At 39.4% G+C, this 25198-nt stretch overlaps 5 protein-coding genes across 9 annotated transcripts; 2 read left to right on the forward strand and 3 right to left on the reverse strand.

The window, feature by feature from the left end:
* Nucleotides 1-466: 466 nt before the first annotated feature.
* LOC131325535 (probable receptor-like protein kinase At5g38990) lies at nucleotides 467-6238 on the forward strand. 2 transcript variants are annotated; one of them, XM_058357847.1, is made up of 5 exons: nucleotides 467-2893; nucleotides 4275-4410; nucleotides 4551-4693; nucleotides 5178-5301; nucleotides 5515-6238. In XM_058357847.1, the coding sequence occupies exons 1-5, from the start codon at nucleotides 779-781 to the stop codon at nucleotides 5667-5669; spliced, it is 2673 nt and encodes an 890-aa protein (XP_058213830.1). In that variant the 5' UTR covers nucleotides 467-778; the 3' UTR covers nucleotides 5670-6238. The 2 variants fall into 2 exon arrangements, with proteins under 2 accessions (XP_058213830.1, XP_058213828.1); XM_058357845.1 differs by having other exon boundaries at nucleotides 473-2893; nucleotides 5452-6238.
* An 896-nt stretch (nucleotides 6239-7134) lies between these two features.
* Nucleotides 7135-8850, reverse strand: LOC131325537 (zinc finger protein ZAT3-like). The gene has a single exon (XM_058357849.1). The coding sequence runs from the start codon at nucleotides 8469-8471 to the stop codon at nucleotides 7338-7340; it is 1134 nt and encodes a 377-aa protein (XP_058213832.1). The 5' UTR covers nucleotides 8472-8850; the 3' UTR covers nucleotides 7135-7337.
* Nucleotides 8851-10360: 1510 nt separating this feature from the next.
* Nucleotides 10361-13753, reverse strand: LOC131325540 (uncharacterized). The gene is made up of 5 exons (XM_058357855.1): nucleotides 13700-13753; nucleotides 12866-12959; nucleotides 11330-12086; nucleotides 11106-11189; nucleotides 10361-10959 (listed from the first exon to the last, which is right to left on the reverse strand). The coding sequence occupies exons 2-5, from the start codon at nucleotides 12935-12937 to the stop codon at nucleotides 10862-10864; spliced, it is 1011 nt and encodes a 336-aa protein (XP_058213838.1). The 5' UTR covers nucleotides 12938-12959; nucleotides 13700-13753; the 3' UTR covers nucleotides 10361-10861.
* Nucleotides 13754-15886: 2133 nt separating this feature from the next.
* LOC131325538 (G2/mitotic-specific cyclin-2-like) lies at nucleotides 15887-20146 on the forward strand. Of its 3 annotated transcripts, none has more exons than XM_058357850.1 (11): nucleotides 15887-16117; nucleotides 16290-16370; nucleotides 16533-16668; nucleotides 17320-17368; nucleotides 17482-17637; nucleotides 17729-17854; nucleotides 18505-18594; nucleotides 18838-19059; nucleotides 19146-19244; nucleotides 19358-19536; nucleotides 19654-20146. In XM_058357850.1, exons 2-11 carry the CDS (start codon nucleotides 16313-16315, stop codon nucleotides 19790-19792), a joined length of 1254 nt encoding a protein of 417 aa, XP_058213833.1. In that variant the 5' UTR covers nucleotides 15887-16117; nucleotides 16290-16312; the 3' UTR covers nucleotides 19793-20146. The 3 variants fall into 3 exon arrangements, with proteins under 3 accessions (XP_058213833.1, XP_058213834.1, XP_058213835.1); XM_058357851.1 differs by having other exon boundaries at nucleotides 15892-16091; XM_058357852.1 differs by lacking the exon at nucleotides 19654-20146 and having other exon boundaries at nucleotides 15894-16091; nucleotides 19358-19540.
* Nucleotides 20147-20247: 101 nt separating this feature from the next.
* Nucleotides 20248-24309, reverse strand: LOC131325541 (uncharacterized). 2 transcript variants are annotated; one of them, XM_058357856.1, is made up of 6 exons: nucleotides 24139-24309; nucleotides 22548-22628; nucleotides 22060-22188; nucleotides 21343-21405; nucleotides 21044-21168; nucleotides 20248-20768 (listed from the first exon to the last, which is right to left on the reverse strand). In XM_058357856.1, the coding sequence occupies exons 1-6, from the start codon at nucleotides 24229-24231 to the stop codon at nucleotides 20579-20581; spliced, it is 681 nt and encodes a 226-aa protein (XP_058213839.1). In that variant the 5' UTR covers nucleotides 24232-24309; the 3' UTR covers nucleotides 20248-20578. The 2 variants fall into 2 exon arrangements, with proteins under 2 accessions (XP_058213839.1, XP_058213840.1); XM_058357857.1 differs by lacking the exon at nucleotides 21343-21405.
* Nucleotides 24310-25198: the final 889 nt, after the last annotated feature.

A 25198-nucleotide genomic window follows, 5' to 3' on the forward strand; every position in this document is an offset into this window, starting at 1 on the left:
TCACTATGATCTTTCAGAGGTAAACTATTAACACTAAGTGAGGTTCAAGTCCGGAAGACACCTTCACCTATTGCACAGTATATAGTTGCCCAATTTTGTGTTTAGTATGTATTTTCAAAGTCATGTGATTTTAAAAGTCAAACTATAAAATATTTATTTTATTAAAAGTGGGGGATTGTTGGAATATTTTTAATAAAATAAATATTAGTATTAACTCCTCACCTTTAGTGTTTTACCGTTACAATATTAATGTAGTATTGAAATATCGGTTACAAAATAAAGAGTATTTATGCTCTATCATTATCTCTATATTAATGGTTATTACTCCTATATATATGTGTATCTCATATAAGGGAATTGAGAGAAAAAATAGAAAAGACAAAAACTCATGTTCTTAGAGATGTACAAAAAGAGAGATACAAATATGTTTGTATGAAAGTTCACATTCTATTTTCTATATTTTCTATGTTGATTGGGCAACTCGGTTTGTGACTCGTTCAAACCTCTCGGTGGTCGTGAACATCGGATGAGGAATGCTTGTGAGCGCTTGGGTTTAATCTTGGGGCTAGTACACTCCGGTGGAACCTTCACGAGGGGAGAAATATTAGCCTTAAGACAGTGACTATATGACTCTCAATCTCACAGGCAACATCTTTCTTACTCTTAATATTTTCATATTGTCATATTTCTAACTTCTTGTATTTCCATACATTATGTGCTCTATTTATTCTTGTGAAAAATAATATTTGTGAATAAAATCCAAACAACATCTTGGTCAATGGTTCCGAACAAGCAAGCGAACAAGACCGAATTCAATTTTACATGGAGATTACCAGTGGATTTGGGATTTCGGTACCTGCTTAGATTGCATTTCTGTGAGCTTGAATATGAGGTAAAAGAGAGTGGCTGGAGGGAGTTTAGTATCTTTGTTAATGAACAGGTTGTTGAGGCTAAAGGTGACCTTGTCAAATGGAGTGGGGGAAATGGGGTTGCGGTGTACAAAGACTATGTGGTGATGATGGAAGGAGATAGGATTGAGGGCAAGCAAGATTTGCTTATAGCACTGAGCCCTCACAACCATGGATGGACGGAACCAATTGATGCAACTCTAAAGGGGATAGAGGTATTCAAGTTGAGCAACCCCGACAAAAATCTTGCTGGGGTGAACCCAGTGCTGCTAGCACGTGCTTCGACATCTCCAAAGCCCAAGAAGTTGGTGTTTGCTACTGGAGGAAATGCCATTGCAACAGGTGTAGTAATTTTACTCACTGTGTTGAATATCATTGTTTACCAATTGCGTAGTTTAGGTGAAAATAGTGCGGGGAGAAATCTCTCTTCGTCAACATCGGAGGGGTTGTGCCGTCGTTTTACACTTGCTGAGCTCATGTCAGCGACCAATAACTTCGATGATGAATTGGTCATTGGAAGTGGTGGATTTGGTAAGGTCTACAAAGCGCTTATTGATGATGGCGCAACAACGGTTGCCTTAAAGCGGTGTAAATTGAAGTCTCAAGGGGCAAAAGAGTTTTGGACAGAAATCGAGATGCTTTCCAAGCTTCGACATACGCATCTCGTAAGTCTTTTAGGCTATTGCGATGAAAGCAATGAGATGATCCTTGTTTATGAGTTTATGGAGCATGGTACACTTGCCGATCATCTCTACAAAACAAAAACCAGCGGTGATGGTATCTTTGACCATATGTCATGGGAGCAAAGGCTCAACATTTGTATAGGTGCTGCTCGTGGATTGGATTATCTCCATACAGGTATTCGTCACGGTATAATACACCGAGATGTGAAGACCACAAACATCCTATTGGACAAGGATTGGATAGCTAAGATTTCAGATTTTGGGTTGTGTAAACTGGGCTCAACAAGCCATTCCCACACGCACGTTAGCACAGATGTTAAAGGCTCATTTGGGTATTTCGATCCCGAGTATTTCTTGACCCGTAGGCTAACTAAGAAGTCAGATGTGTATGCCTTTGGTGTCGTGATGTTGGAAATGCTTTGTGGGAGGCCAGCAGTTGATATGCGGGTTGATGAGGAGCAACGTAGTCTTGTCCTATGGGCTAAACAGGGCATCAAAGAGGACAAACTTGATCAACTTATTGACCCCAGTTTGAGGGACCGAATCTCGGCACATTGTCTGAAATTGTTTGCGGAAGTTGCTAATAAATGCTTAGATAGTCTTCCAAAGGGACGGCCTACAATGGCTGATGTGGTGGTGAGACTCGAGTACGCATTGGCTTCAGAGAGGGCTATGGACGAGCAGTTTGGTGAGAACGCTCAAAGGGATGACTCTCTTCCACGAGGCGATGCTCCTTCCTCCTCCACTTCGGCCTTGTACAGTGAGAACACCCAAGGCCAGAATAGGTCAAAGGGAAACGTTAGCAAGGTGTTTCAGAGGACTATTAAATTTCTAGCTAAAGGTGATCATATCAAGTTGAAAAAAAGAAAGGGATATGATTCCAATGGTGAACAATCACTTTCAGCTGTTAGTTCCACCCGTTCAATATTGAAGTGGAAAAATGTCACTCTTCCATTCCGTCGTTTCTCAGTTGGAGGCAAAATCCCTAGGAACTTCTCATCCTACTTTACAGTTGGAAGCAAAATCCCTAGGAACTTCTCATCCTCAGCTGCAAGTGGTGGCAATGAGGCATATCCCAGTGGGCAGATCTTACCCACCCCGAATTTAAGGATATTCAGTTTTTCAGAATTGAAGACTGCCACCGGAAATTTCAGGATTGATACGGTAATTGGAGAAGGAGGTTTTGGCAAAGTTTACAAGGGTTGGCTTGAGGAGGTGGTCACATCAAAGAACGGTAATGGTTCAGTTGTTGCTGTCAAGAAGTTGGACTCCGAGAGCAAGCAAGGATTCGAAGAGTGGCAGGTAAAACCAATATGGGCTGAATTATTGCCTTTCACTTCAGCTCCTTGTTAATTACCTGCTTTGATACTTGGAAAGTGTACTTGTTCTTAATCTCTATGTCATTCGAAGCTGGGATTTTATGTGTAACTGATTTGTGTAAACAATACTTGTTCTGAAATGGCCTTCAGATATGAGTATGAATGCTTTAGAGGATTCTTTTTTCATCACGTGCGCATCATATAGCAATATCCAAAGAACATTAGGTCTTCTGTTGGATGAAGTTATTAGGTTGGCTAGAGGTTAAGACTTGTCGTGCCTATAGAACTGTCTGAACGTAGATGACTTGCTTTGTAGAGGGATTGATGGAAAGGCATTTTAGTGCAGAATCCACGACATGAAGTACTAATCATCCTTTATCTCCCATTTGTCTCAATAAAGGAAAAACAGAAACTGGTCTTGGTTCACAGGTGGGAGTGATGCAGTTAGAATTTGAAAAAAAATTAAATTATTTAAGTCTGTTAGTTTTATTAGTATAATGCGAGTCAAAGAGTCTTTATCATTTTCTGTGTTAGTCAAAGAGTCTTATCATTTTCTATGTTAGTCAAAGAGTCTAGTTGTCTTTGTATTTGTTCTATGAGTCTTCCTAGTTTTTCGGAGTCAAAGTCTAATTTTCATTATGAGTTGTCTTGAAAGTTTAAGTTTGTATTTCCTATTCTTGGAGGGTTGTTCCTCGAAGTCCTATATAAGCTTTGCTAGTGAAATGAAATAGGAAGAGTTTTGAGTTTATGAAACTATTGTGCAAGTATTTCTTGCTTGAGAGTGAATGATTCCTCCGACAATCAAGTGTGTGACTTGGTCGCGTGAGTGTCTTCCACGATTAGCAACGTCGAGTCGCATCCCAAGACTATCCTAACCTTGCTGGTTTCGGCCTGCATCAGGGAGGCAGGAATGGGGATTCTTTTGTTCAGAATTTGGGTATTGTGTATTTCTTAACAAAACAATCTGTTCTGTACTATGCTTGTCATGAAAAAGTGGCTGTGTAGTGTTTGTTATGAAAAGGTGGGTGCCCGGAATTGTTACTGTAACCAATGTAGCTAATTGTTTCCTACCTTCCTGGCATCTGCAACCACTTGAATGGAAGTCATTGGAATGTGTATGGTTTGGATCTGGAATTGATTTGTTATTCTTAGAAACTTTAAATTGGACGATATCCTAGCTCATAGTTTTGTATGAGACTGAGCATTTGTACTTTTCCCTGTTTGTTTTGGGTGATGTATGTTAAACTTTGATGTAACTCATTTTCTCAATTATATTTCGGATAACTAATCATTTCACTAATTGCTCTCTTTATTAATGTCTTCTGAATGCCATTTGCTTACCTGTTTGTTCACTGATTGTGCAGTCTGAGGTCCATTTCTTAGGAAGGCTTTCTCATCCTAACCTTGTCAAGCTATTGGGATACTGTTTGGAAGACAATGAGCTACTCCTTGTGTATGAATACATGAAAAAGGGCAGCTTGGAAAACCACCTTTTTGGAAGTAAGAGCTAATGGATGTCATTTATGAAACTATTTATGCGAGATATGCTAGCATTTGCGATGTGAGAATTGATTGTCTTCTGCTCATTAACCTAATTCATTCAGCTTACATTATACATTTTATGCTTTGGTTTTTTCTAGTGGGCTCTGCTGTTCAGCCACTTCTATGGGACATAAGGCTTAAGATATTAATAGAAGCAGCTCAAGGTCTCGCATTTTTGCACACATCAGAGAAACAAGTGATCTATAGAGATTTTAAGGCCTCGAATATATTGCTTGATGGGGTAAGTTACACAATGAACTAATTAGCACCAGGTGACATACAAAGGAATGCAAATGTATTTCATGGTTGAACATTATTCTTTCCTTCTACGAAGGTTACGTGATGACTTCTGCCAGACTCTCCCTATGTGGTGGATATGCATCCAAACATGTCCCATTACCTTTAACCTATTTTCAGAACGAGAAATGCTTTGAGTAATTGCAAGATGGTGGCCGTATTTACAGACACACACACACACACACACAAACACACGGGAAAAAAAGGAAAAAAACATGCATGTTTGAGAACAGTAACTATGGAATAATGGAAGCACTTAAATTGCACCCATCTACCAGGTAAAAAAGCCCCTCTTGCTTGGCTTGTTTTTATCATGTCGATGGAAGAAATAGGGGATGGTAGCAATATGGCTCATGTATATCTGAATATTTTCGGAAAGAGAAGCATGATCACTTATACTTGGTCTGACACAGTGTTTCTTTTGGCAGTGTTACAATGCCAAAATATCGGATTTTGGGCTGGCTAAATTGGGTCCCTCAGCTAGCAAATCACACATTACAACACGGGTTATGGGCACATTTGGCTATGCAGCTCCAGAGTATGTTGCCACAGGTAATCCCCTCAACCTTTTCAGATCTTCAATTTCTGAGGCTGAACAATCGCTGGAGTCAAGCTTTTGAAATAATCATGCTTCAGAGCCAGTTGAACTATACCCACATAACTTCAGTGTCTCGTACTAATATTACTCATCTGGTTAACCAGGGCAGTTGTATTTGAAGAGCGACGTGTATGGTTTTGGTGTTTTGTTGATTGAGATGCTAACAGGACTACGAGCAGTTGATCCAAACCGTCCCCATGGGAGACTAAATGTTGTTGACTGGATCAAACCACATTTATCTGACAGCAGGAAGTTGAAGCAGGTAATGGACTCCCAGTTGCAAGGAATATATCCTTCCAAAGCAGCTCTTCAAATAGCTTAGCTTGCCCTAAAATGTATTGAACCTGAACAAAAGACGAGGCCATCGATGAAAGTAGTAGTGGAGACGCTGCAACATCTTGTAGAAAACGATGAGAAGCCTAAAGAGCCTAGAGTTCATCCCAGAAATCGTACTACTTCTCATCACCCTCGTGGTCCACAGCAGCCTTTGCACCATTGATCTCCACATCACCCGAGGCACCACGACCACCAGTCCTATCAACTCCCTCTACCCGCACGGTAGCTTTGGTACACCACTTCCCACGAGGGCTGAGCAGGTTGTGATGAATCTGCGTGTGAAGATTCTATCGATATCAAACTGCCCCTCTCTCTCGTCTGCTACAGAAATTGTAATGAGTTTTGCTGTTCTAGTGGTGCTATGTTCTTAGAAGAAAAGAATGTAAGGAATTGAGATGTAATTATTTTTGTTGGTCTCTTGACTTGTGCTTGACAACATGTTAACACGGCCATTATATGTACACCAGGAAGAAACAATTTCTGTTTCGTTGAGTTGATCAAAATCGTATGATAACGTGCGTTGTTGCAACCTCATGCATTGAAATTTATTTGAAATGAAGATTGCCATTCAATCTACGAAATGGGGATAATAGTTAGTGTTTTGTCAATCACTAGAGCAGCTATTTTGTTATTGTAGTTTTTGTCTTGAGAGTGAAATTGCTGCGATTCTTCAAACATTAACGCTAGCAATGCATATCTGAGGTGGATCTTCAGAGTAAAGAAGTTCAGTGTTCTTATAATCTGGCAGATAATGCAGTTTATCCTGTGTCAATGAACTTGGCTTGGACCCACTGTCTATGGCAACATTTGAAGAATTAACCAATGTGGTGTGGTTCAATATGGAAACAACGCAAATACCCTTTTACAGGATCCTAAATATGTGAAGTTGGGCTTACCTGGAAGAAGATACCAAGGCCAGTGGCAAAACTACGGAGGATCCAAGCTCCTGTCGGGAGTATCCGATGGTAAAATAGCGTGAACTTTGAAAACTGTTTTGGAAATCATTGTTGAATTCTTTTCATTATCGATGGATCCCACTGTTAACCCATGAGTTTCTACCATTTGACCCACATTTCTTTTAGCTTACAGACTGCCTCCTTTAAGAATGGTTTCAACAGATTTGCAGAACCCTTGTTATCACCACTTGTGCACAAATCTGGCATCTAAACCTGCAATTCTACTGGTAGTTTGTTAGGTCTATGTTTTCAAAGCTCAACACCCATGAGGCCATTTGCTTGACAATAGTTCAAATCTATCAGGAGTCCGGACAACCATACAAATCACTGGTCATTGTGAAATTTCAGTCTACAGATAGACATATATCTGAATATATACGCGGGCCGAGGCAGAAACACCCCAGAAGCCTAGCAAATGTTCAGTGCCCATTGAAACAGACTTAAGAGTAAGAGAGACATGCAGGAGACAAAAGAATAATGAGGCTATCAAAATGGAAATATTCACTAAATATACCACCTTACCTATTTATTACTAGTATGGAGAAGTATTTAGTACAGAGCAGTACAGTTTCCTAAAGTATTTCCAAGAATTACAAATGCTGCTTTCTCCCAGTTCATGGAGCTAACATACAAAAGCATTACAATGTAGTACCAAACAAGGAACAACACAAATAAAGTCCTACCTAACATAAATTTCCTTACAGTCCCAACCTTAAATCCAAAGCCAGCCCAGAAGAAGAATAAGACAACAAGGACGACGACAAATCGTTTTCAACAGGAGCAGGCAAATTCAAGTCCAAAACACAACTTTGCCTTGATCCACCAGAAGGGTTGCAGTTAAAACCACCTTGTGTTACAAGTGACAATGAAGAGGGTTCATGATCATCGTCTCCTTTCTCCCAATGGCACCTCTTGTGCCCTCCCAGGGCTTGACCGGTCGCGAAAACCCTTGAACAAATGCCGCACTTGTGCCCTCCTGAAACCATGCCCTCCCCTAACTCTCCACTCCCACTAAAATCCACATTTTGGGCGTCAACGTTGTTGCGATCTTCTATCACTACTTCTTCGCAATCGCTCCTCATTATCGCGAAACAACCCTTGACATTCTTGTGGGTAGCCCTGTGCCCTCCCAATGCCTGATGGGACCCAAACACTTTCTTACAACTCGAACACTCAAACCCACAATCACCATTGCCACCGCTGCCGCCGCCGGTGGCTGCCACATCCCTAACCACCACATCATCACTTTCCAACTTCCCATGATTAGTACCACTAATGGTAACGAGACTAAGGCCCTTTTTCTCGAAAGCACTAGGGGAACTAGCCAACATCAACAAACAGGCAGCAACCTCATGATCCTCCTCTGTCCACTCGGTTCCAACCATGACGCCATCATTCTCCGGCCGCCTGAAATCCGGCGGAGGGTTAATTCCACGCCACTGGCGTTCTGGGTGGCACCGCATGTGGCCGAAAAGTGCCTTCCATGACCAGAACTTCTTTCCACACTCGCTGCACGGCCGCGTAATCTTCGGTGCACTCGGGTCTGGCTTTTTCCCTCCATACTTCGGCTTCTTCACTGCAACACCACTAGTAGTAGTAGTACAAGAACTAATACTTGGATTCAACCCATCTGGGTTTTCAATTCTGATCAATTTGGTGCGTTTCTTTTTGGGATTTTGGTGGTGCTTGGCGGGGTTACGGCGGAAGTAGTTTTCGCCGCCGCCGCCGATGATGCTGCCGGGGAAGATTTCTTGGGTCGGGGAAACAGACAGTTGAAGGTAGGCGGCGGCGGTGTTGGTTTCAGTGTTGATGTTTCTTTCTTGGTTCGTCATCTCAATGGTTTCAATAATGCCCTTTTGGGATGAAAATGCAGATTTGGCGAAAAAAGTTTAACAATGGGGTCGTGGGTGTTTTAAAGTGGCCGAGACCAGCGGTTACCACTACATGAGAGAGAGAGAGAGAGAGAGAGAGAGAGGGGCTTGAATTTGGGTAGTTATTTTCAGTTATGCATCTTTATCTCTTTTAAAACTTTCTGGGGAGTTGTTGGGTGTGTAACACTGAGGGAAATGAGAAAGGTTTGACGACATCAACCGTCGGATATTGCATAGCATGCGCACCATCGGATGCCATATGATCATGTAGGCAAAAATGCTACGGCCTCGGGTTGTGTCAGAACTATCCGATATGTGGTAGACTCCACATCTATTTCGTGGGATCCACTGTCATCGAATGATTTCGGATACATTTATGTCTAAAAACGTGCATGGGCAAAGTCAATTAAGGCCTAGTGGGTCACATGTCCCGTGGATTTTTATCTACCTACTCCCTTTTTTTTTTTGTTACACCTACTAAAAAAATGTTTGAGAAATTGGAAGTTTTGGGCATTGGGCTTATTGTCTATTGTGTTGTCGTGGGTTTTCAAGCAAATCAATAGACCCTTTCAATAATTAAATGCTCGTTTCATCGTGGCAAATAGCAAATTGCTATTTTGTGTGACCTGTTTAATCCATCCAACTCATTTTCTAGCTTTTCAAAGTAAAAGTTGAACAATCAATTGAGGAACCGAATGAACGATCAATGGTTGAACAACGGCTTGGAGGTATACATAGAGGAGTTGTTTTTAACGGAATTACTAACAAACCCAACCATGCAGAACTTTCAAAAGATGAAAACTCGTCGGGGTCAATTGTAAAAAAAATTAGTAACGAATACTTAGACCTTTGTACTTATGTTTACAAATTTTTGTCCCTAAAAGATAATATTTGAATTTTTGTGCTTAGTATTTCTTTACCCTATTTTACTATGAATATTTTTTAGTTCATTGGAAAAAGTGCCCAATTTGAATGAAATTCCTGGCTCCGCCATCCTCTATCTGTGCTTGTAACATTGCTAGTAGCGTAGGGAATAAAAAGAGAGGGATTATCCAGTGATGCACGGTAGAACCGCTTAACAAAGCTTGAGGGCCAAAGAGCACACTATGGCTTCAACTAATGGAAGTGATAAGGGAAAATTATTGGGTCGTCCTTCGGCATGGCCATTTATCGATCCAACCCCTTCACGATCACACAACCATCTAGGTCTGTACATTGTTATAGACCCTACATTGTGAGGTTACCAAGGATGTAGGTGTGCAACGCGTCTTTCCAAAATGGACACTAATTTGGCAATTTGCTTTCTTCACCTTTTTTAAGAAAAGCAAACAAGATTACTTCTCATTTTGCTTGCAAGGCCAATTTAAGAAAATCCACAGCTCTTCTCTAACAACTTCCCCTCTTCACTTTCTTTCTCCAGGAACGAAATGGACATTTCACTTTGCCTATTAAATATTGGATGGTGAAATTGGAATCACAGAGAGAAAAATGTAAATTTGGTTGGTGCAGGCAACCTGACAGCCACAATCATCAGTGAACCAGGCATTATTAACCCAACCCCACTCTCCAGTAAACAGTTCTTGAGCGGAACCCCCACAGTAATAATGGGAGGCCCAGGCAGTTTCGGCCCAAACTGAGGGCCCATTGGGTGTGAGAATGGGGTACCATGGCTCGAACTCTTGACATGGCAAATGACACCACAAGAGTTTCACCACAAGGGAAATCAAAGCTTTGGTGAAGGCTTGAGAAACGATGCAGAAGCAACATCAAAAAAACACAGGCACAGCTGCAGAAGGAATCATATGATGTCAAAGAAAAGTTCCAAGAGGAACCAAAAGAACAGAAGAAAAGACCGCAATCCATAAGGTGTGTATTATTTAGTAATAACTGCTTACAGTTACAAAGACAACCAGGAAAAATCATAGCTAACATTACAATGATACAGTGCTAACCAATTGCTTCATATATTACAGGTTGTGCCCACGATAACAGATAACCATCCAAACATAATTGTTACATTCGGCGTTCATTTTCATCACTGACTGTGTGTCTTCAGCGACTCTAAAGTATGCAACTTTACAGGGTAAGAAGGCACAGGTTTTAAGAACCTAAAGATAGGCTGAGAGAATAGCTACAAATGATTTAAGGGTTACTACATTACAGCGTCTGCCATTATCAACAGGTTTAACTGTTGGCAGTACGGAGTTCAACAGAAACAGGTACAGGAAGATTTTTACAGGAAATAACAGCAAGCTAATTGAAGGACAGCCACACAGAAATTTAGGGAAAAAGAGAAAGAAATCATGCTCTTGAGTCCAGAGCACAATGAACCCTAGGTTCATTGCATCCTATCAGTACTCTAACTGCCCTTGTTGAGCAAAGGGTGATCTAGAAATCTTTGGATATTTACCCAGGACATCAAAAAGCCGAACCCTTTGTATCTCTTTTGCTGTGGAATTGAGAAAAATAAGAAAGTTCAGAACCTGAGGCACTTCTTGCTTCAATGAGCAGGACTAACTATGTGATTACTGAAGCAAGATAACTCCCGTAAAAGCCTGAATTCGATACATTAAAGAAGTAAAGTTATTGTATTACCTTCCTCCAAAGAAAGTTGAATTGATCTCTTTTCTAGTTCAATAGCACGTCTGCTAAGTTCAACTGAGGAGAGCGATCGAAGCACTGACGATAAAACATGAGGCAAATCAGCAATACAGGAATCACAGCTATGAAATGGAACGTATATAGAACCATAATGAGAGAGAGAGAGAGAGAGAGAGAGAGAGAGAGAGAGAGAGAGACTTAATTGAAATTTCACATACTCTGCATGTAATCTTCTTGATTTGACTGATCCAACACTTTTAACAAGTCCTGCAATTGGCAATATCGCTCTTCCCAGTGCCGACTATGCATTTTCTTTGGATATTCCAATGGAGGGATGGCAGGAGAAATGGGATGATGATTAGAATTTGGTAAGGGAGAAACTGAAGGCTTTCCAGATGAGAAGCTCATCAAAGAAGCTCTTGTGATAGGTGCAACTTCTGGAACACAAACCTCAGGTTCCTTTCTATGGGATTTTGTTTCCGTTATCTCATCGTGGCCACCAAGTTTTCTTTCTCCTTGTGGAACGTTGATAATTTCTGTTATCACATCGTGGCCACCAAGTTTTCTATCTCCTTGTGGAACGTCGGTAATATTGCTAGTGTTGTCGGAAGTGCTGCTTTTAGCTAGTTCCATGTCCGGTCTTCTACGAACGTACACAAGATGCCCATTCGCAGCATTAGTTGGAGACTGGAGGTGCAGTGGGCTCACGAGATACTCAGGCGCAGGTCTTTTGGTACCACAAGCCTTAGAATCCTCAATTATAGGTCCACTCTCCGTATGAAATAAAGATTTTTCCATAGATTTGGGTCCTGTAATTCTAACTTCATTCTGCAGATCTCTCAGAGGGGTCTTCTTTGCAGTCGCAGGCAATGTGGGTTGATTATCTTGATTGGCCAAGCGAGTTTCACAATAAGGCAGCCCATATCCGCTAAACTTAGAATCAGTCATCTGTTGAACCATCTGAAGTAACTCAATCTGTTGCAACAAAATCTAAGCTGAGGAAATGCACCTTCAAAAGATAGTGGCAACACAAGAATACTCATGAAGCTATAAAACAGTCTTATGTTTATTACCCGCAAAGATAATGCATTGTGACAGGAGAAATACCACTTCACAAAACCCTCTTCCGACATAGGTCAAAAATCACACTATACTGTATATATTTTCCTTGGTATTATGAATGTAAGTTATGAACTTTCCAAACCACTAAGTGTAAGCACAAAATTAACGACTCGTACATGAATATTAATATGTCTGAAAACCTATGCAAAACTTCAAGCAGATAACTCAACATCAAATTCATCAATTCATCCTAAATGTACATGAGGTCCCGAACATTATGAGGTCTACGACTAGACTACTTGATACATTTGCATAATTTTTCCCCTAGGCCATCCGCTTTTCTCACCGTGTCACTCCTAATCCATGTAACGACTTCCATTTGAAACCATGCTCATCCATTCCCGCAAGTACAGTGACTACTTTTCGTTGCACAACAGCAAACACGGTAATACTGTCATTCTTCCTGGTCATGTTCTCTTCGTTATCAAACTATGAGTAAATGAAACCGAGGGGAAACAAACTCATGTTGAATAGCACTAGAATTGCGAGAAAAGGGCAATGCAATCGCCATCAGAACTTTTTTTCTTTTCTTAGTTATTAAACTTGGAATAAATTCTGCGGGCAAACAAAATTATTGAGCTTTCTTTTTTATGGCGCAGAATATTGAGCTTATACACTCCAATTTATTATACCTCAAACGAATGAAAGTACTCAAAGTAGTATGAAAAACTATGATCTGAACATTCACCTTCATATGCTCTCATCCACGACGCAAACCATTTTGAGCTGCAGAAATTCAAGGAGTCGCTTTAGATAACTATGTTGGGTTTGTAACGCCTCATTCAGTCAATTTACAATTTGCCGAGGGATATTATGGTAATTGATGAGGTAAACCCTAGATTATAAATAATTTCTATATGCAGCCAATGGAAACTGATGGAATCGATTATATAGTGGAAAAGCCGTGGATGTACTTAAAAATACAGTTGGGGAATCACGTAAAAATTTATGTCTTGTGTTCTTTGTTTGTTTTCTTGATTATTCTTCACGCATTGTGTGGTTGTTGGTTTGGCCAATTTCTCAACAACCTAATCCCAACTCAACACAATATCTCAACAAGGTCAAGCTGAGTTCTTTAACACCTAATCAAGCCCAATTACTCAAATTTAAACAAAAAAATTGCACAATTCAATGCTCAATCCGTACAATAAAACGCTCAGGCAATCAAATTACACATGACTCTATGTACATTGACACAGAAACCTAGATGATCGTACCAACTTCACAAATTAGAACAATTAAATCCTCAACGGATCGCGCCGCAACCCGAAACAAAACACGGGGGAGAGAGAGTTGACAAAGAAACGAGCGGAATTTCATGAGATTCGACATATTGATAGGAGGTGCTATTGATTTTACACGCAAACATAAATATTTTAACATGTGCGAATGAATGATTATGTACAGTTGACAAACGAAAAGAATCAATTTCTTCTTTAATCGAAAGAGCGGGGTAAGAGGATTACCTGAGAACATTGAAGCCGGAGAGAGAGAGAGAGAGAGAGAGGTGGGGTTTCAAAAGGAGGGTTGGCTCTCAAAACGAAACCCAAGCTTTAGGGCCTGTTTGGAACACGTAGAAAAGGAGAGGGAGGTAAGGAGTAATTAATGACACACTGCCGAAACGGAACACCAGTACACAACCTCATAGGCAAGCAAGTACAGACTGTACAGTAGATGGATTGATAGTTACAACCTAATTGGCAAGTACAATTTTTTTTTTTTTTTTTTACTTCGGAATACTGCAAGTACAGTGCTTCAACCATGGATCATGAGAACATCTCAAGGAGTTGTAAATAAGTGTTTGCAGTACTCAATCATGATCGTCCAAAATAATTTTGGACGGTTAAGATGTTAATAAATTTTTTTTGGAGAAGAGTTAATTGTGACCGGTCACAATTGAAAACGAATCTCAGCTATTAATTGCCCGAATAGACGGCTGAGAATGGTTGGTGGTGGTGCCGTAAACAAATTATTTACAACACCTCCGTAAATAAGACAGTCTCATTGATCATAAGATAAAATATTGTGCATTTTGTTATCAAAAAAGTCTACTTGCACAACTTTAAAATCACTCCAAATATAATTGTGTTCGGAGTTGTTCATGTAGACTCATGTGCATCGAACGGCTATAGATTGTTGCACTTGTATTCATAGTTGTATTTTAAAGTTATTTGGGTAGCTTTGCTCGTTTGTTAGGTGTGTATACCTCCTCATTCCAATTTATATGGATGTTGGAATCCAATAAAACTAGCCGTACCGACGTCGTGCAGAGTCTACTAAAATTATTTAAAAAATAATGAACGGTTTGGATTATTCGTGTGGGACCAAAAAATGGGCTCGACACACCAAAAATAGGCCTTGCACACTGTTTTGTACATTTCGGTACCTACAATTCCGGTACCAATAGTCGTACTCGATGAAATTGTAGAAACCAGATGAATATAACAACATTATCAAAATCCGTCAAGCCAGTGGCGGAGCTATTGTGGCCCTACCCAGAATTTATTTTCTCAAGTATTAGTTCGCATGCGTTTTGTAGATACTTATAATTTAAAAAAAAAAAACTGTAAGATTTCAACTATAATAAAAAAAAGTAAGAATAATCTTCATTTTGAGTGAAGGTGATTGATACTGTGCGATAATTGTAGTCATGATAACAACAATACTCAAATTATTGTTTCAATTTACCAAAATCATTCCATAAAAACTCGAGTAACTGGATTTAATCTTGAAAAATTATCGTACCAAAATTTGTTTTTAAAATTCCAGCCCCCCTTCTACTTCGATTCCTAGCGGCTTGAACAAAGCAGTTAATTTAATACTATCTTGATGTATGGCCGAGCAAAATAAAAAATATCTTGATGTATGCATTACAATAATACTAGCTCCTTCCAATCGAGTGAAAAAAAATACTTCCACTTACTTTATTCTATTACTTTTTTTCTTTTTCCACAAATTCCAAGCACAACCAATGTAAAGGGAGAAGTTTTTGAGTACAAATAGGGTATAAGTCCACGTGGTATCCAAGCGTGCATCTAAGTCGTCCAAAGTACGACCAAACATATTTTGAACGGCCAGAATTTGAGAGAGAGAGAGAGAAAGAAGAGAGAGGCTGATCAGCTGAGGGGGAGAGAAAGTATTCGGATCTGAACCGTTTAAAACACGTTTGGACGGCTCGTATGAGCGCTTGGTAACGCCACTTGCTCGAACATAACACCACATGGATTCACCGCACAAAGTCCACTACACGTGTGTGGGGCCCACTCCGGGTCCTACAAAAATATAAAAAAATGTCCATATATTTTAAATTTTTTTTTTATGAAACTCTGTAAAAAAATCAACTCTAATGAATATTAATAAATATTATTATTTTTTGATTCGTAGAGTAATTATGCGATGGCCATAGACTTTTTTGGATGGATAATGATCGAATTTTTGTTCTTTCGAATTTTTGTTTGATGCTAAAAATTGAGTAATCTCAATTTTGAAAGAAAAGCCCACGCTCTCCAGCACCACTTATAACCGTTAAACAGACCGACACAAACTTTCCGCCTTTCTTTCGATCCAACGGCCAGCCCGAAATAAATTTCACATCCGACGGTCACTGCTCGCTAGCCGTTACTTTCAGACTTCTTAGTTCTGCTGACACTTTCCTAATTGCCTCACCTCTTATTACTTGGTAATTTACTTCCCTATTTAGTACTACTTCGGAGTCTCACACAGTACCCGATATCCAGAGAGAGAAGAATGTTTTCAAGATCAATGCTTCAAATACTTTCTGGGTTTCTTCATAGTTGTCTCCCTTCCTGGGGCACGGCAGCTTGAGCCTCAATCTGTTTCATCAGAAGTGATAGAGAGGTCTTTTCTTTGTTCTTAATTTTCTGGTGAATTCCTTAAATCTTTGGATGATCTTGGTCTCTCTCTCTCTCTCTCTCTCTCTCTCTCTCTCTCTCTCTGTGTAGACATGAAAGGGGTATGTGATGGTGTTCTTTTGGCCGGTTGAATGATGTTCTTGGTTGAATAAAGCTTTCTAGAATTGGGTTTTGTTTCTTGCAGATTAGTCTTGAAGGAACTGAAACATGGATGGATCGGACGAAAACAAAAACCCTGTTGTTACTAAACAATTAAACTCTCAAGGTAAGATATACATATACGGATATACCCGTCTCGCTCTCGATTTTGATCAAGTATTTCCGATCTCCCGTTAAAAGAACAACTGATTTAACTTGGTAATTTTGATTGAGTACGGAATGTTCTAACTTCGTAATTTTTCTTGTTCTTTCTTCTTGAATTTGGAAGGTGGGTTGAGAATGGGCGGCGTCAGGTTTCCACAGCATAAGATTAACAACAACCGAAGGGCTCTGAGCAACATAAACCAGAATATTTTGGGAGCTAAGAACTGCCCTTATGTGGTCAACAAAAGAGGATTCTCAGAGTAATTTCCACACTCTTGCTCTGTATTGATCCAATGCCAAAAACTTTTGCAACAGCTTTTTGTTCTTATGGTTAGTATCTCGTTTGGTTTATAACGTGTTGAGGAAAGATCCACAGCAGGGTTTTCAATCGTTAGTATCGCGAAACGGAGTACTACATGATGTCTAATATCGGAAAGTATTGGCCGTAAAGTAGGTAAATAACGATATCGGAGGTTCAAAATCCCGTTGCTTAACGGCTGATATGATACGTAATGGTCTTTCTTTAAAACCCTGATCCACATGCTCTTTGGATTGTGAGAAAGGAGAGAAAAGAAAGGGTTGTGGTTTCTGACCAAATGTCACCTTTGGACTTTGGTCTCCAAAAGTGATGAGATTTGTCAGAAACAAAATGGACAAAAAAAAGTTTTCATGAGTTCTTACCATTTGTCATCTGTTTTAGCTATCCAAATAAGTGAAAGGGTTTTCCTTTCTTCTCTTTTCTCGCCTTTTCTCACCATCCAAAGGTCAAGGCCTCAAGGGTGAGAACAATGCTGCTTTGTTATGGAGTATACGGATAGACCAATTTCAAGGTCGGACATAACCTTTTGTTTCTCTTCCCCTTCCATTCATATTGAGGTAAATGTTATTTTGTTATTTGATGATTCCTTTAGGAAGGTTTCTGGACAATTGAGGAGCAACCAGCAGTCCTTTTTCCCTAAAGTATGTCCTTCACAGTTCTCACATCAAAAACTTTCTTACTTCTGTTTATTTATCATAACCCATGCAAACGGGATAAAAATGGTCCACTTGAACAGAATTTAAACTCAATGTAGGAGGAAAATGAGGAACCAAAACCGACAACATTGAATCCCAAGGGGACCGGAGATTGTGCCGCTACTGGTATGGAGGAGTGTGAGTTAGCTAGCGATGAACTGATCCCAATGTTCGTGAAGCACACAGAAGCCATGATGGATGAAATTGATCAGCTGGTATGTCCATCCGACCATTCAAGTTTTGCCTTTTTATATGGGTTTTTTTGGTATACATGTGTGCGACCTGAATAAGGTCCGAAAGCTGCAGGTGGAGGTCGAAATGGAAGACGTTGAGGAGGACCATGTTCTGGATATCGACAGCAGTGATGTAAAGGATCCGCTTGCAGTTGTTGAGTATATTGAAAGCATTCATGCTCACTACAGAGGAACTGAGGTGAAGTTAACAATAATCATCAGAATGTTCTTGCTTTTGGGAGGAACTCAAACCCATGTATCAGCGTAAACTGTTAAGACACACTATATTGCTACTGAAGTCTGAAAACCAGGCCTTCCAATCTAGCCTGTCAAGACCATGAAACTTAACACCCCTCCGTGTGTTTCTGCCTCAGTAACATATACTTGTTTTCTGTTTTACAAAATACTGGAAACCTCACCCCATGCATGCCACTGAGTGCACCGCAGTTTTTTGATAGGACATCTAACCTTAATTTTTGTTTTTTACTACGCAGTCCATGGGTTTAGACTCCCGGTACAATATGCTATCTGCACAAGTTAGGCCTGTCCTCTTTGATCTAGGCCACAAGCTCTTACACCTCATTTTGTTACTGGCATCTTTTGAACCATTCAGTCAACAGATGGAGAATTACTCTCACTGTCAGAATATATATCTTTTGAAGGGGAAGAACTGCATAATATATGAGAATCAAATTTTGATCTGCTAAATTAGGTCTTTACATAAATACAGAGTCAATTGCCTGGATTAGTTGATGAATTAAACATATTCTACCAACTACTCCACCAGTTAGTATTGGATAATTTGACATCCACCAGTTAGAAGCGATTAATATGATTGTTCACATGCAGGATTCTGGTCGTGTCTCACCAAATTATATGATGCGTCAGTTTGATATAAACGAGAAGATGAGGGCCATCCTTATTCATTGGCTTATTGAGGTATGTATTTCAAGCTTAGTTTATTATCTACTGAGCACAATTATGGCCGGTATTTAGCACATCACATGTAAAGTAAATCAATCCATTATGAGTTCTACATAACATACTGACTATATTTGCTCTGCAGCATCCTTTTATGAGTTCTACATAACATACTGACTATATATGCTCTGTCGAATCCTTTTACCTATTCATATTTCTCTTTTGAATGGATTGCTAACTACGTTTATTGAATTATAACAGGTGCATTACAAGTTTAAACTCATGGAGGAGACGTTGTTCCTCACTGTCAACCTTATCGACAGGTTTTTAGAGTGCGAAACTGTGGTCCGAAAGAAGCTTCAGTTAGTTGGAGTGACAGCCTTGTTGTTAGCATGCAAGTATGAGGAGATATCTGTTCCTCTTGTGGATGACCTAATTTTCATATCAGATCAGAGTTATACAAGGAAGGAGATTCTGCAGATGGTATCTTGTCTCAGATGGCTATTTTCTTTCTAACTTTGAGACAGTTAAGAATCTAAAGAGTTTCATTTCTATGTCTGTGCCTATAGGAGAAGGAAATGGTGAATGCACTGCAATTCAACATGTCTGTTCCAACACCTTACGTATTTATGAGGAGATTTCTCAAGGCTGCTCAAGCCGATAACAAGGTTAGTTCTAGGACTCCTACGAACTATTTACCAACTTAGGTGGAAGAAGAAAACCCATGTGCGAGATAAATCCTAATGATTCTTTTTACATGCTTCTAATGAAATGGATTCAGCTTGAGGCTCTGTCTTTCTTCATCATTGAGCTAGCCCTGGTTGAGTATGAGATGCTCAAGTTTCCACCCTCTATGCTGGCGGCAGCCGCCATTTTCACTGCTCAGTGTAGTCTTCACAGGTCTAAGCAGTGGACTAAAGCCACTGAGTGGCACACCACCTACACAGAAGACCAGCTTATGTGAGTTTTTTTTTAATTTCTTTCATTCTCCTAATTTCCTGCTAGTTTGTCCACAAAATATGCAGATTAATAAAAGCCTCCCAGGGGGATAAGGTGGTACTTTTATTGTGTTTACAGGGACTGCTCAAGATTGATGGTTACTTACCATCAGAAAGCTGGAACACTGAATGGTGTATACAAGAAGTATAGTTCGCGCAAGTTTGGGTGCGTGACAAACTTTGAACCGGCTCAATTCCTCTTGAATCTTTCGGTGTAAAGCCTCAAAATCTGAAGGTAGATTTACTGAATGACTACGCAGGCAACTGAGCAACTCAAGTTGCCGCCAGCAAATGAAGCTTTGAGTCTTGTATCCCTACAATCTTGGTGGGTTGCTTTGGTGTCAGAGTCTATCCCTACAAACTTGTTGTGACAAGAAAGGATTCGTCTTGTTTGTTTGTTTGTTTGTTTTTTACAAGGTTCTTGTGTCTTGTTTAATTATGTACTAGTAATATATAAGGTTCTTGCGTCTTGTTTAGTTATGTACTAGTAGTATATAAGGTTCTTGCGTCTTGTTTAGTTATGTATTAGTAGTATATAAATGCCATCTTACTTGTCACGGAGTGGCAACTCGCCCGCTAATTCCTAGTCATATTCAAAGTTTTCTGAAGCGAAAGTGCAACGCAAGACGCTTGACCTCTTATGAGGCGAGGCATTGAGGTGCAGCCTTTGGAGTTTTACCCTTTACAAATAAAAATGGAATTAATTATATAAATACCATAAAACAAGGGGATTGTGTTTGCGCTATACAAAGGCGCTTAGATCTAATCGTTAAAAGCATTCTGAGTCATCTCGCAAATAGGCGGAAAGCCCTAACAACTTGTGCGGTTCTCTGCTAAAAAATCAACACCCAGGCGTCTTCATCTAATTAAAACAACCTTTTGGGACGCTATATTATTGTTGCTTCACTCCAATAACATCACATGACAAGAATGTGTCATAAACGAAAATTAATTTCAGTAGCTAATTAGCACTTGGGTTTTGTCCACTCCATAGAAGCTATCATTTATATGACTGCCCTAAGTTCTCCAGTTAGAAGGGCATACTTCCGGTGTTGTGAGAGAACAGATGGGACTTTAACTTCCTCTATTCTTGATGCCAATTCACAATTGGGTCCATCATGCTCTTTAGCTGCATGGAGTATTGTCTGCAAGATTTGAAGGGGATCACCATGACTGACAACCAAGATTGTGCAGCTGCAACACAGAAGCATTCTTAGCGAATATCAGACTTTATTGATGACTGTTGGCAAAACATTGAAATTTGAGAGTAACTAGTGATTTAGTAAAACTTAAGAAGGATGTGGGTGGGTAATAATGTAGGTCAGTGAAAATAGTATAATTACATGCCTGATATCTTTAACATCTGGACCCATCATGCCTAACTTTAGGTGTAGAAATAGATGCACACTTTCTTACACTAGAAGTCCAGACCTAGAATCGAAAACAAAATAAAGAGAAGATTTTTTCACCCTTGAAACGCTGACTCAATGGTTATCAAAGCCTTCGTGAGTCTAGAAACAACATCCGAAACACTTTCTCCACCTTCTGGCTTCACAAACGGATATTTCTCATCAAGAGCCCATATCACTGAATACTGTACATGGAAGAGCACAACATCAGTATACAAAACCCAAATGGATACCCAATTCTTGGTTTAATAATCCACTCATTACTCAATTGATACTGTTAAGTGCTATAGCATAAGACAATCACCAGCCTCTTCCACTTCAAACAAAATCTACCTTAGTTCCTTAAACGGATTACATACCATATCATGAGATGAAAGTTCCAATGAAGGACCAAAGAAACGCTCACGGAGATCTTCTACGACCTATCCAGCAAATTTTTTACGTCAGCTGAAGAGAAAATTTGAAACGATATCTCAACCACATTTTTGAAACCTAAATCCATACTATGTGTGGGGATCTACAACCAAGTTTATCCCATTATTCATGGCAGAAAGTTTCAGAGAGAGCAGGCAACCACGAGGGTGGTAAATGTCTACAGTAAACAAAGCTACACAGTATACATGCTTAGTGTTGGGTATCAAATTCTAAGCAAAATGGGAGCAGAACTTAATTTATTTAGGGACATTCCCTCTGTGGAAGAACAAAGAGTGACCTGGTGAAATAAATACTCAGAACAAAACCTTTGTCCTAGTTTACCTGGAGTTTGGTTACATTGATCCAATTCCTAGTTCATGAGTCAAAATTTAATGCAGACATCTAAGGTAACCACAAGGCCCACAGAAAAATTAAGAACATGATACTGTAGATGCACAGGAGTATATATCAGGTCCAAAAGAGCCCTGACGCGCATAGAATCTAATCTAGTTTATAGTGCTGACATTACTCAGACATAAGATATACCATTCGCGCACTGATTTAGGACAATAATTTTAACATCACCCTCGAAAGAGTGACAAAAGTCTGTCCTCCTTTAAGCATCCTCAAGGGAATGAATCTGTCAAGATTGGATAACATGCCTTACACTGAGGGCCATCAAATGGTATATCCAAGACAGATGCAACGACTTTAGCAGTGTGACTTGTTCTTGAGAAGGGGGAGTAGCAAATTCGCACATTTTCGATCAGTATTTTCTTTTCCATCAGCTCCTGCACATATTTATTTCTCCTCTAAAAACAACTTATATATACAGGCATAAGCATCTGTAAAAGAAAGGAACCGAGGGAAAGACCATTAGTATGCACACGTACATATCTTTAGGCCCATTAAAAGATAGCAACACTATGGAAATGATTATCAAAATCTGGAATTTATGCAGGTCTTTCTAACTGCAAGCATTAGAATTAGCTTGCGAAAGCTGCTTTGGACCAGCACAACCCAGGTATTTCGGAGGAATATCCTTGCCAATTGGATATTTGACAGAGGCATACCTCTTTGTTTCCATAAGACAGGTATTTCACAGGCATACCTCTTTGTTTCCATAAGACAGACCTTTATTGGAATCTACCTTTTGAAATAATTCTCCTGCCAATTGTGCTTGATTTACACCTTCAGGAGCTAAACTGTATTCCTCAAGTGTGCCATTTTCCTGTTAAAATACCAATTGCTATTAACAAATTGACGGCTGCAGTAATCATAGAAACTTGAGATCCTGTAGATTGCAGAACCATTTGAATATATAAACCACAGATAAACTCGTAGGATAAGAGCAAGACAATTATTCAACACAAATATTTCACAATAATAAATAGAAATTTCGTTATGTACAGCAAAGTTGAAGATTTATCCAATTGAGAGCAGTCATCCCATATATCATTGGTGAGTTACTCATTACATTCCTCAAATTGTCATTGTACCCCAAGTAGATAATTGCAACTTTTACCCAAATATTCCATTCCTCTCCTTTCCAACACAAGATTGTCAAATCAAGAATCGAATTGACCCTTTTCCAAATCGTGAATCGAATCAAATCGCGAATCGTAATGATTCAGTCCAAATTCCAAAAATACATTAGAAAATATCTATGCATCTACATAATAAAGATGCATTTAAAATTAAAAGTTTTAAGCTTAAATCAATATTGAAGTTTGTTCTCCATTATTGATCGATGATCACGTGGTCTAATAGGAAAGACACGTGACATAGTGGTAAATAAATACTACAGTAAACGGATGTGAATATAGATGGTAAAGATTAATGATAGAAAGGAAAGCTTAGCCTTAACACAATAACAGTTTGTCACCCAACAGGTACGAAACTAGCTTATATAGCAACATTGCCAACATATGTGGATCCGTCCAAGGTTTTGAGCCCTTTCCTGGTCTGTGATTCAGAGGATACAAAAGTTTTAAGATTTGTGAGATTACGCAAAAATGGTTTCATATTAGTCGAATGCAACAATTATGATAAACCTTGATTCACCTAAAGATTCGTATCATTTTTTGCAAAAATCGTGAATCAAATCGTGAATTTTGCAATTCGGACAACTATGCTCCAACGGTCTAACGCACATCTTACTCAAACAAGACACCTTGCAATTTTCCCCCTACTTAAATTTGAGATTGCAGATTGGAGTGTTTCATGTCCAATGACGCATTTCATTCAAACTTCTACTCAATTCAAGTGTAAGTTTGAAGGGTTGAAGACGGATTTACAACGAACAGAACTGAAATTCTCACCCTTTTTCTCATTTTCTGGCTTCTGTTCATCGAAATAACTAAAATTATCTACTTTATGTTATTGACAGCACAGTAAACCACATTCCTGAAGAAACCCCAAGAAAGCATCACGATTTGAAATTAGTAATTATTAATCAACTAAATAACATGATAAGTTAAAACATTTGGCGAAAATTCGGATAACCCTGTTCCTTATATCCCAATGCAATTCAAAGAATCACCAAGCACAAAACAAAGAGCAGGAGACATGGTCATGTAATATTTCAAAATAGCCTTCGCTCCTTGCTCGTGCTCCCGCACACGCCCCCAGCTTATGAGGAAACCATCAAAGACGAATATAAATAAACACCATAAACAAAAGCTTCTACCCCCAGAATTGATAGATCGAAAAGTAATGGAAAAAAAGGAAGGAGGACTAACCATGGATGAGACAATAAGACCCATCTCGTTTGGAATGCTTTTACCATGTCTCAACACCCAGTATCTGTTTCCTAGGAAAGACGACGTCGCCATTGCCTCTCTCTCTCTCTCTCTCTCTCTCTCTCACACACACACAGAGGCAGAAGTGCGCGCTTGGAACACAAGCGAGGAAAGGAAATCGAAAGTACATCGATGATAGAAAAAGGCGTAAACTGCACTTTGACACCTTGTGGTTTGGGCGTAATGCGGATTGACCACTATCATTTTTTAAATCTTGCACATAACCATCCTCTCAAATGTATGCCTCCCCCGGAACTGAAGGAGCATGCTCTGCGGAACGCCGTTCTTACCGAGGTTGTATGTTTTTCAGCCTACTCAAGTCCAACCCATTTGGACCCAAGAGGTTCTAACCATAGAGCACACATATCCAAGGAACTAAATTTTGTAGGTCCTTGGACAGATTCCACTTTTCTTTCTTATTGTCAGATAGTACAAAAAGTAATGAAATAGGTGATTGTTCTTGAATCAATAATCAGGATTTTGGATGAATTGATTTTCATTTCCAAGAAAAAAAAGAAGAGAGAAAAATGAAAATAATGATTAGAGATAAAGGGTTATAAGTGGAGAGTAATGATTGAAAGTATGAGTAATAAATATTTTTTGAGTTAGAAATTTTTTTTCAAAAACCAAACCAAACAAGGCATCAATCATTCACAAAAACCTGATCCGATACAAAGTAACAAGATGCAGGCACACCATCTAACAGCCAAATTGCCCAGAGGAGGGGCTGTAGCTTAATCCAAATCTAAGACAGGTAAAGTTCTCTTTCGCAATTGCGAATTAGAATGCAAATGCAAATATATATACTACGCGGGCCTTGAACTTAAAGCAAGGCATACTAGGAAGCCAAATAGAAGTCAGTGACAACATAAGCCCGGTCTAACATTTATAACCCGGACTATATCAGTCACAACGAAATAGGTATTCTTTCATTTTGTCTGACTAAAACTGGAGCTGAAAGGAGATTACATGTGTGATAAAGAAAAAGGACAGAAAAATT

Source organism: Rhododendron vialii, chromosome 5a (assembly GCF_030253575.1).
Source record: "Rhododendron vialii isolate Sample 1 chromosome 5a, ASM3025357v1".
Classification (NCBI taxonomy): Eukaryota; Viridiplantae; Streptophyta; class Magnoliopsida; order Ericales; family Ericaceae; genus Rhododendron; species Rhododendron vialii.